This window comes from Podarcis raffonei, chromosome 9, assembly GCF_027172205.1.
Source record: "Podarcis raffonei isolate rPodRaf1 chromosome 9, rPodRaf1.pri, whole genome shotgun sequence".
In the NCBI taxonomy this organism is placed as follows: domain Eukaryota; kingdom Metazoa; phylum Chordata; class Lepidosauria; order Squamata; family Lacertidae; genus Podarcis; species Podarcis raffonei.
The window spans coordinates 59,403,810-59,415,839 of NC_070610.1; the positions used below are offsets into that span (position 1 = coordinate 59,403,810).

General features: G+C 45.1%; 1 protein-coding gene across 1 annotated transcript in view; it reads right to left on the reverse strand.

The window, feature by feature from the left end:
• Positions 1 to 12,030, reverse strand: part of BANK1 (B cell scaffold protein with ankyrin repeats 1) — a 165,066-nt gene that overhangs the window by 109,977 nt on the left and 43,059 nt on the right. Inside the window, exon 7 of the mRNA XM_053403349.1 lies at positions 4,939 to 5,135. Coding sequence (XP_053259324.1) covers positions 4,939 to 5,135 — 197 coding nt within the window. The remainder of the gene's footprint in view (positions 1 to 4,938; positions 5,136 to 12,030) is intronic.

The window sequence follows — 12,030 nt, forward strand, 5'->3', positions numbered from 1 at the left end:
GCATACTACCATTAGTAATGTACTTTTTGTTCCAGGAGCTGCGGACAATTTGATTAGTGTACCACAGCTGACTGGGCGTGGTTTTGAGGTTTCCTTCAAGAGGACTGTCTGTGTCATCAGAAAAGGCAAAGAGGACATGTGGCATGCAAAGTTGATGGATGGTTTGTTCTGTCTAACTTATGATGATGTTGCTGTGTCTAATGCTGATTCTTGTTGTGTTGCACAAACTAACAAGGTTCTTCATGCAGGATGCATTCATGATGCACATCGAAGATTTTGTCACCTCTCTTGGCAAGCGCTAGCCAAGATGCCTGAGTTGGTTGAAGGTTTGGACGTCAAACCTTGTAAGTTTCACATGAAATGTGTATCTTGTGCAGAGAACAAGGTGAAGGTTGCTCCAAAAGGCAAGGAGTCTAGCAGGCAGGCTTCCAAACCCTACCAGCTAGTTCACGCAGACCTGGTAGGTCCTCTAGCGCCCTCTTTGGGAAGAGCAAGGTACTTCATGGTTCTAATTGATTCTTTTTCCAGGTACATTCATGTGTTTATGCTCGAGCAGAAATCGCAAGCATTTCCTAGGTTCAAGGCATTCTGTGCTTGGTTGGAGAATGCTCACGGTAAACGTATTGGTTGTCTGTTTACTGATCGAGGCGGGGAATTCACTTCTCAGCAGTTTGAAGCTTTCCTGACTGAGAAGGGAATCCAGCATGACATGTCAACGCCTAGATCGCCATGGATGAATGGGCTTGCGGAGAGAGCAAATCAAACGTTGCTGCAAGGCATAAAAACCTTGTTGCATGATGCCAATCTCCCTGAGAAGTTTTGGGGGGAGGCTTTGGCAAATTTTGTTTATACTTTTAACAGGAGACTGTCATCACCTATTGGTTGCACTCCCTACGAGAAGATGTTTGGTAAGAAACCTAATGTCAAACACATGAGAATCTTTGGTTCTGACATGTGGGTACACACCCCACAAAGCAACAAGCTTGGGAAGCGTGGGGCACATGGTTTGTTCATGGGGTACGAAAAAGGTGCATGCAGGGTATGGATGACTAACTCTAAATCCATAAAGTTCACAAGGAGTGTTGAGTACAATCCTAAGTGGGGGGAAAATGTGGGAATTTTCCAGAGTTACCCAGAGGAGGATGAAGGTGATGTGAAGAAAGCAGATCATGCTGAGAAAGCTGAGAAAGCTGAGGATGATGATGATGATGATGATGATGATCAGAGTTCGGATTCCAGTTCAGTGGGTGGCGCTGCTGCTGCTGTCAGTGACAGTGATGACACAGCAGACTACAAGAGCGCAAAGGCCTCAGTCAGACCATCTGATGAGTCTGACAATGAACTGGAAGAACCACTGTTCACCATTGGTCGTTTTTCTCCTAAGAAGGAGGAGATGAGTCCAGAAGACTTGCGTCTGGTTCGCAGGTCTGAAAGGGCGACCAAAGGCAAACCTCCAAAGAGATTTGCTGATGAGTTTGCTAAGACGGCAACTGCTGTTCTTAGTAGCTCAGAGAAGGTGTGGGAACCTTCAAGCTTCAAAGAGGTCCAGGAGTTAACCTCTAAAGATGCTGAGCCTTGGCTTAATGCCATGAAGGCTGAAGTTGATTCCTTGAACAGGAATCAAACTTGGGAGCTGGTACCGGTAGTCCCAGGGATGAGACTGGTTGGCAGCAAATGGGTCTTCAAGGCCAAGACAGACCAGAATGGCAAGGTTGTCAGACACAAAGCCAGATTGGTTGCCAGAGGTTTTTCACAGGTACCAGGGCAGGATTACCACGAGACCTACTCACCCACGGTCAAATATGAGAGCATTCGGCTGATGCTCAAGATCGCTGCGGAGGAGAAACTGCATGTTTCCCATCATGACATTAATACAGTTTTTTTGTACGGAATTTTGGGGGAGGAGCTGTACATGCTTCCACCTGATGGAATGCAGATACAGAAGGGAATGGTCTGTAAACTGCGGAAATCCTTATATGGTCTCAAGCAGAGTGCCAGGTGTTGGAACACAAAACTCACTGAGACGTTGCTTTCTCTAGGTTTTCACCAGGGCAAAGCTGATCCATGTGTGTTTGTCAAGGAGGAGGGGCAAAACAAACTGTATTGTTTATGTTTTGTTGATGATCTTCTGATGTTTTGGAAGAATCAGGCTTTCTACCAAAGCACCCTAGCTCAGCTGAAGGAGCACTTTGACATGAAGGATCTTGGTGAGGTATCCAACTATCTTTCTCTGCAGGTGGAGAGGGACCAAGCAGGTAATTTTCTGGTACACCAAACACAGAAAATTACTGATGTATTAACCAGGTTGAATTTGGTTGATGCAAACCCAGCAGACACACCGATGGTGACAGGTTACCAGGTAGATAGTACTGCTGAAGCGTTTTCTGACACAACGCTGTACAGGTGCATTCTAGGCAAGTTGAATTTCATTGCTAGATGTTCGAGACCTGACATTGCTGTAAGCACTAACCTGCTTAGCAGACATGCTAACAATCCTACTGTTCAGGATTGGAAAGCTCTGAAGCGCATAGCCTGGTATTTGAAAGGGACTATGCACTACAGGCTGAGGTTCACCAGTCAGAAGACTGGAGGTCTTGAAATCTTTGCAGATGCAAGTTTTGGAAGTGACACCACGGATGGTACAAGCACTTCTGGAGTATGCTACATGTACAACCACTGCAAAACAGCCAAAAACGAAACGAACTTACAACATAAACATCCTGTGAGACAGGAACTTACGCAGATGGCGTAAGATGTTGTTGGGATACTGCCAGGGAGATAAAGTCCATCTGAGCCCCCAAGCTCGGTGCCGGACGATCCATCAACCTCCCGTAGTCAGGCTCTCATGCTGTGCAATTTCTGTTGTGTGAATTCTGCTGATAGAGTGTGCACAAGTCCAAGAATGTGGCTATCTTTTCTTGAGGCTTCGTGTCGCTATAATTGCTAGATACTGCGTGACTAAGGGAGGTCGATGGATCGTCCGGCACCGAGCTTGGGGGCTCAGATGGACTTTATCTCCCTGGCAGTATCCCAACACAAACCACACCCACAACCCAGTCACACACCACACTGTCACAGTGTTGCTTAGCAACCAGGCAGCATGGCGAAATCTCTTTCAGTGAGGTAGAATGTGCTCTGATTGGCTGATAGAGTTTTTCCTCTGCAAGTTTGGCCGAATGCCTCCTTTCTCTGTACAAGGCCTGATCTAAGAAAGACAAAAACCTCTCTGTCCCTTTCTCCACAAATTACACACTGGTTTTGTTCAGTTTGCTCAGTAAAGTGCTATCAGGACTTTTCTTTCTGGACTCCATGTGCCTTGTCTAAGTGACTTAGCTAGCATGAGCTATGATCTATGAAATCCCCTTTTTTACACTGTCGTTTTCAACCTCAGCTTTGGGAAGCAAAGCCTTTCTTTATTTCCCAGGGTTGCATCAAAGAGACAGGAAGCTTACCTGTTATACACTGAACAATCTGCATGATGTGGTTTTTAACACGTACAACAATATGGTGGCTTCCATCCCCTGCACCCCCACATTATTATTTTTTGTTTAACTGTGGATTTATTTTCTTTGTACTTAGATCGCATCCACACCATTTCAGTAGAGAACAGGCCCTGCCTTACGCTGCCTGAGGCCAGCCTAGATGAACTCCCATAATAAGCTCACATGCTGGGCAAGCTGTTCTTTCTCCTTTCCTCCTTCTGTGATTAAGAAATGAATATGGACATTCTGGCTGCATAATGCAAGAAGCTGAGAAGGAGATAAATGTCTTTGGCAACACCAGTCCACTTAGGGGGCACAAGTGCATTTATGTCTCATTGACTCCAATGTGAAAGGTCTGAGCACAGGTTCTATTTTCTTTCCCACTGAAATAAGTGGGAATTTAAGTCTGCAATCCCACACACACATATCTGGAAGAAAGCCCTATTGATCTCAGTGGGACTTGTTCCTCAGTAGACATGCATAGAATAAAAAGCTCGAATTAGCATCCTATATCCTTTTAAATGTGTTTTGGGAGAGTCATTGGTTTGTTTTGCTTTTGTTCTTGTTTTCATAATGGACTTTGTGTTTTTATCTTGCATTCTTATGCTGTGAATTGCCCTGAGATCTTCAGATAAAGGGTGATATACAAATTTAATAAATAAATAATAAAATAAAATAAAAAGTGCTTAACTTTGGATAGATCATGCTTGCATTTTTTAAAGGAAAAACAATATCCTATTATGTCATGAAAAATTACACAGTTGTACAAAGCCTGTTTCTTTATTTTCATGAATACTGTATATCTGTCACCCCACAGGCTGGCATTGCAAATTTGGACCATTTAATCTGGAAAAGTGAATATTCATTTATAGTCCACCTTACTTCCTCAAATAATGTCAAGGTGGTGTAAGTGGTTCTCCACCACCTCATTTAATCCCTACAACATCCCTGTGAGGTAGGTAAGGCTGAGAGGCAGTGATTGGCCCAAGAGCACCCAGTGAGCTTCATGGTTGAGTGGGGATTTGAACCCTGGTTTCCCAGGTCCTAGTCCGGCTGTCTAACCACTGCGCCACACTGACTTTCACTGCAATCACTGCAAGTGGATCCAAGTCACTACCGCACACATCTCACAAAGCACAGAGACCTGGGACAATACATATTCTTATGAAACTGGGCTGTTCTTTTATGCTACATGCACCATTAGCAGAACCTCAGTGTGTGGAAGTAAAAGCCAACATATATCTGATTATATCACTGTCTCCTTCTTGTTCAGACATCCAAATGCAAATTCCACAGCAATGAATATGCTCCCCTTTTTTTAGGAAAATCAATATTCCTGGAATCCCTAAGTAGGACAGTTGCCCCCACCTCTTTTGAACAAAACTGGCTGCACTGTGAGTTTGTAAGAAGTTAGTTACACATTTTATATGAGTTCTATGGATAAGTAGGTACTTACTGACAATTCGGTGATGATTTTCTGAATCTCCTTATAGCCATACTTTTCTGCAATACATGCTGGGTTTTCTCTGTACTTATTGGCTATCCCACAAGCCCGAATTGCGTCAGGACATTGGAGAAGAAAAGCAGTAAGCTTCTTTAATCCAAATTTAGCTGCACAGTGGAGAAGAGTAGGAAGCTCTTCCAAATGTGAGTCTGCATTGGGTGAAAAAGCATGCATAAACAACACTTTCAAAAAAAATTGTTTTACATCTATAGTTCATATTGCAAACTTGAGAGTATGGGGAAGGTCATTCACAAATGAAGGAGTCATGTGGTATGGTAGACAATGGACTTGGGAGACCCACATTCAAATGCCTGATAAGACATGATGTTATGTGGGTGACGTTGGCCCTGCCTCACACAGCTGTTGTAAGGGTAACTTGGGGAAAATCTCATGCTCTTTGGAGAGTGAAGAGGGGTGCAAATGTGATAAATGAAGAATAAAAAAAGCTATGGTTCAGGGGTCGGCAAACTAAGGCCTGTGGGCCGGATCAGGCCCAATTGCCTTCAGGGTCCGGCCTGTGGATGGTCCATAGATCAGCGTCGGGATTTTGCGCCATTCAATTTCTCCCCCTCTCCCTCACCCCCCCCTCCTCCTGGCTTCTCACCGCTGTTAAGTTGTGGGTGAACATATCAGATGACACAGCGATTCTTCAGACAGCTCTTGTTTATTCACAGGCTAGAACAGAACTGAACTGAAGGGTTCAGCCAACCTGCTTATATAGAGCTCAACTACAAAGCAACAGTAACAACTTTCTGTAACTATCCAATCCCTGAACATCACTTTCAATTCCTTATTTGCATATGCGGACCTTAGTGAAAACTATCTACAGTATCCCCCTGCTGGCCCAGGGTGAGAGGAGGAAGGGGGCTGGGCTGAGCTGGCTGAGCGCCATTTTAAGCAGCCCTTCTCCAGAGCCAGCCCTTTCACACCACTCATTCCCTCCGCCACCGCCACCGCCCTGGTGCTCCTGGGGGCCAGAGAGCGGAGGCAACGAGCTAGCTCTGCCTACCCACGAGAAGCAGCAGCAGCGGTGGTGGGGGTGGCAGCCCCAGGGAAGGAAGGCTGGGGGTGGGGAGGAGGACTACTTGCCCCCTCACCTCTTCTTCCAGCTCCCCGCCCCCCGGTGCCACTTCTCTGGCCCACCACAAGGTCTGAGGGACAGTGGACCGGCCTGCTGCTAAAAATTTTTGCCGATATCTGCGTGTGGTTCAATCAGAACTTTCTAAATTGCCCTCTGTTTCCAGATTAACTATCCTCTCTAGCTACCATCTCTGGGTGTTCATCCTTGAAATGCAAGGCAAAAGCACATAGACTCTACAGTGGTACCTCGGGTTACAGACGCTTCAAGTTACAGATGCTTCAGGTTACAGACTTCGCTAACCCAGAAATAGTACCTCAGGTTAAGAACTTTGCTTCAGGATGAGAACAGAAATCGTGCGGCGGCAGTGGGAGGCCCCATTAGCTAAAGTGGTGCTTCAGGTTAAGAACAGTTTCAGGTTAAGAACAGACCTCCAGAACGAATTAAGTTCTTAACCCGAGGTACCACTGTATACTGTAAAAGGATAGGGATGGTGGTGCATGCTCAGGTAGAGGATATCTTAAAAGCTAATATGGCTGATAAGCAATGTGGATTCCTTCATTTTTAAAACGGAGGAAAGAAGTTCTACAACGTAAGCAGGCTATGGATATTTGTTCTCCATGAGTTTTAAGTGCACATTTCCCCTTTGTTGCCTAGTTAAACACAACATTTCTAGAGGGGATACACTGTAATAATTGGGCATATAATAGCTTCGTTCCATGGCACAGAATTACAACTGCAGCTAAAATGTGTGAAGAATATCGGTTTGCTAAGCATCCAGATTATTTAGGGCTGTAATAGTCGCTGAGCATTTGGGGATGGGGTTGTTAAGCACGGCTGCAAAATAGCAGGTCAAGAGCTCAAAGTATCCCTTTTATTTTGTGCCTGGGATGCTTGTGAAGAAGGTAAACTGAAATCAATTGATTGTTACATAGCACTTAATTGTTAACACCTGGAGCAGTGTCAGTGGGGAGGGGGGAAGGCAGAGTTCTTCCTCAGCATCATTAGGAAGACACATTTTTAAAAACAAGGGATAATTGCACAAAACAATCCACAATAGCATGGGTAGATTTCAGGGTGAAGGCAGTGAGGAATGATAACCTGTGTTTTGTTCATAAAACATCTAAGTTACCTTCCCTACCCTAATCGAATGCCCGACATGACACGCAATGCAATAAAAGAGCCACACCCAAATGTTCAATTTAGGAACATAGGTAAAAGGTAAAGGGACCCCTGACCATTAGGTCCAGGCGTAACCGACTCTGGGGTTGTGGCGCTCATCTCGCTTTATTGGCCAAGGGAGCTGGCGTACAGCTTCTGGGTCATGTGGCCAGCATGACTAAGCCGCTTCTGGCGAACCAGAGCAGCGCACGGAAACACCATTTACCTTCCCGCCGGAGCGGTACCTATTTATCTACTTGCACTTTGACGTGCTTTCGAACTGCTAGGTTGGCAGGAGCAGGGACCGAGCAACGGGAGCTTACCCCATCGCAGGAATTTGAACCGCTGACCTTCTGATCGGAGAGCCAGTGTGGTGTAGTGGTTAAGAGCGGTAGTCACCTAATCTGGGGAACCGGGTTCGCGTCTCCGCTCCTCCACATGCAGCTGCTGGGTGACCTTGGGCCAGTCACACTTCTTTGAAGTCTCTCAGCCCCACTTACCTCACAGAGTGTTTGTTGTGGGGGAGGAAGGGAAAGGAGATTGTTAGCCGCTTTGAGACTCCTGAAGGGGAGTGAAAGGCGGGATATCAAATCCAAACTCTTCTTCTTCTTCTTCTTCTTGTGGTTTAACCCACAGCGCCACCTGCTGGCTTAAATTGAGTCAGGCCTTTGGTCCATCAAGTTCAGTATGGCCTACACTGACTGGCAGCAGCTCTCCAGGGTTTCAAGCATGAGTCTCTCTCAGACCTACCTCAAGACATCATGGATCAAAACTGAGCCCTCAAGCATACACCCCTAGGGATGGAAGTGATCTGTCAATTTTGATTCTCCCACTTTCTCATTTTTCAGTTTTCCACATTTCTGTAGCAATTAGCTATTTTATTTTTTAAAAAAAACTCCTCATAAAATTTCAGCAGCATGCTAGTGTGAATTTTTCCTATTAAACATATTTTCGTATGCAACTTTGAGTAATGTACAGATTTCCCCCCCGCAAGCAGTTTTCCCTAATGTGATGCATTTTTGTTTGCTGTTTTCACTGAAACATTCATTTAAATGCACATTCCCCCCCCCATAGGTGTGCATTTTGCAAACGTCATTTCGCTGGAGAACTGCATTGTAAAATTTCGAAATGTGAGAATTTCAAAGGATGCCTATGTTTCAGTTGTTTCCCCTTGGGATAGGGACTTGTTTTCTCATTCTTCGTTAAGTGTTGTAGTCACACAGGTACTATATAAACAACAAGAAGAACCTACAGTTAAATGGATCTCAGAGAGCTGATGTTGAAAAACACTGCCAACGAAAAGTAGGCTAGATCAGGCTTCCTCAACCTCGGCCCTCCAGATGTTTTGAGACTACAATTCCCATTATCCCTGACCACTGGTCCTGCTAGCTAGGGATCATGGGAGTTGTAGGCCAAAAACATCTGGAGGTCTGAGGTTGAGGAAGCCTGGGCTAGAAGGACCAATGATCTGGCTCAATAGAAGACAGTGTCATATGTAAGACTTTTATCAGAATATTACAGTCCTCTTTTGCACTTGTATCCTACTACAGTGGTACCTCAGGTTAAGTACTTAATTTGTTCCGGAGGTCCGTTCTTAACCTGAAACTGTTCTTAACCTGAAGCACCACTTTAGCTAATGGGGCATCCTGCTGCTGCCGCACTGCCGGAGCACGATTTCTGTTCTCATCCTGAAGCAAAGTTCTTAACCTGAAGCACTATTTCTGGGTTAGCGGAGTCTGTAACCTGAAGCGTATGTAACCTGAGGTACCACTGTATTTCAAACTTAATTTGAAGGAGCATAAATACATTTTTAGAGTGCAGTAGATTAAGCAACCTTCACTATAGAAGGCATTTGACCTCCATATGTTGTTAGACTCCAGCTCCCACAAATCCCAACTAACATGGCCAATGGTCAGGGATGATGGGAACTGTAGTCCAACAAAATCTGGAGGACCACAGGTTTAGATGATATTAGGATGAACCAAGTTGGGGATTTACAGCACATTCCCATGCATGTCTACTCAGTCCAATTGAGTTCATCCAGGCTTACTTCCAGATAGGTGCATATGGGATTGCAACTGATATTCTTTTATTATCCACATTTCTCTTAAAAAACAATAAAAAACACCTGCCCCTTAACTCCCCCGCTCTAAGTGTTTCAAACAAAAAAACAGCATTTCATGTAGGAAACGCTAGGAAGCAATATAGTTTGAGCTATTATCTCTAACATGTTTCCTATGTAGAAGAATCTTGCATAATTATATGCAATTAGACCTAACTTTGACGTTTGCCTTCTAGAAAGAAACACCCACAACCCACATATCTCCCCTGTGACGTATGTCCTATGGCACAGAAAGTTTGCTGTGCATGCATCATTGCAGCAGTTGATCAGCAGCATCAACTCAGGAGTCAGGCAGTCTTTGCTAAGCACAAGGGAAGGGGAAACAGGGCCGGGCCAGACGACAAAACAGCATTGTCAAATGCTGTATTATTCATTATCTGTTCAGAGGAAGAGGGTCTATGAAGGCAGCAATGAATGCAAAACCTCCTGCTGTGCTCCATATTCCCTGGATCCGATAGCAGGGATGAGGAACATGTGGCTCTCAAGATATTGTAGGAGTACAAATCCCACCAGCACCAGCCAGCATGGCCTATGGTCAGGGATGCTGAGAGTTGTGGTTCAACAACCTCTGGAGGGTCGCAGCTTCACCACCTCCCTCTGTGCTGATGGTCCTTGAGCCAGGAATTCACATGCTTCTTATGTATTATTCATGTTGTATTTGGTGGCGCTGTGGGTTAAACCACAGAGCCTAGGACTTGCCGATCAGAAGGTCGGCGGTTCGAATCCCTGCGACGGGGTGAGCTCCCGTTGCTCGGTCCCTGCTCCGGCCAACCTAGCAGTTCGAAAGCACCTCAAAGTGCAAGTAGATAAATAGGTACCACTCCGGTGGGAAGGTAAACGGTGTTTCCGTGAGCTGCTCTGGTTCGCCAGAAGCGGCTTAGTCACGCTGGCCACATGACCTGGAAGCTGTATGCCGGCTCCCTCGGCCAATAAAGCAAGATGAGTGCCACAACCCCAGAGTCCGTCACGACTGGACCTAATGGTCAGGGGTCCCTTTACCTTTACCTAATCCAAAGAATTCAATCTGTTTTATTTACACGCAAATAATCCAGGCACACCTCCCTCCAGTGAAACAAATGAGGAAGCTACTCCAAGCAGAGGAAATGAGCTTTTTTTTGTATCAGATTGCTTGATCAGTGCACTGATATAATCCTATAATCAAGGGAACTAGGCAGGACCTGGGGCTCCAATGCAGTTCAGTCCTTTTCTATCCATTGTTTTAACTTAGGTGCAAGTCATTGCTTAACCCTCTCATTGAAAAGTGCTTAAATCTTGTTGGGTGTTCCCTATGGCATCCTAACAGAAGGCTTCACTAGGTCACTGCAACAACAATCTTCTTCAGGCATTCAAAATGAACATGTGAAGATGGCAGGGGAGAGTTGTGCATGCAAACCCCACCTCAAGGTCCCCATCCCCACATTATAAGCTCCCTGATTGTTAGTGGATCTCCTGGATAGGGCTATTGTTGTATCCAAACGTGCAAAGTTTTTTTTCTAGACTTATCTCTCGGCTTTCAAAAGCCTCTCCCTTACAAACCCAGTGAGTGGCAAACCCACATTTATTTCAGAGATGTCCTTTATTTTCTTTATTTTCTTCATCAGTTCAAGAGCCAACACATGTGTTTTACTTATTAAGCAAAATGCACATTTTCTTGTTGTTATCTCTTACTGAATGGACAGTGCTTATTTCCCTCCCTTGTTCAGAACCCATTGTAATTACCAATAATTACTACTGTTGACCTTGTAAACCTACATCTTGAGTATCAGCAGAGAGAATCTGAATGCATGTGCAGCAATTATCTCCATAAAAACACAGTTCACCACAGCATGAGGCACTTGCATGACGCTGCAATCCTTTCGAATCCAGATGCTCTGTGTTAAGGAGCCAGCAAGGAACATCTGGAGGCGGGGTTTCAGAGAATCCAGCTATCTTTACCCTACCCCATTCTTCTGCACCTCCCTTTTAAAGAAAAGAGTTACTGGGACTGCAGAAGTCTTACTCCTTGAGTCTGTTCTTAATTGCAACATGGCTAAAATGCATTTGCTGTCCTGAGTCCTCCTCAAAAAAATTCTCTGCTGCTGATTCTGAGGTTGAATTTGGAACACTGAACATTCAGAGTTGGTGCTTGATGTACATTGCATTTATTTAGTCACAGTAGAAATTGTTATGATAGGTGGGATGTATTTGGAGGAAGAACATATGAGTGAAGAAAGCTGCCTTCTTCTGAGTCAGTGCATTGGCCCACCTACTTCAGTCGACAGTGACTAGCAGTGACTCTTCAGGGTTTCAGACAGGGACGTTCCCAATCCAGCTACGATCCCTATCTCTTCTAAAACACAGTGGCTCCAGACACTATCCATCGTGAAATTGAACCACACAATGCTTCTTACCTTTGGGACAGTTTAAAACATGAAGTACAATGGGCGCTCAAGAAGTTGGTCGGGTGTTTGCTAGGAGCACAGAATGCAAGGGTGAGGGACCCATGACCCTCCAGATCCTGCTAGATTCCAATTCCCATCATCCCTGACCACTGGCTGGGGCTGATGGGACTTGTAGCTTAACAGCATCTGGAGGACCATAGTTTCCTCATCCCTGACACAGCGTCGGGCTTAAATGAGACATGATTGTCACTCTCATTGTGACATCCAGTCATTTGTCACTTTCCAAAGACACAGGCATGCTC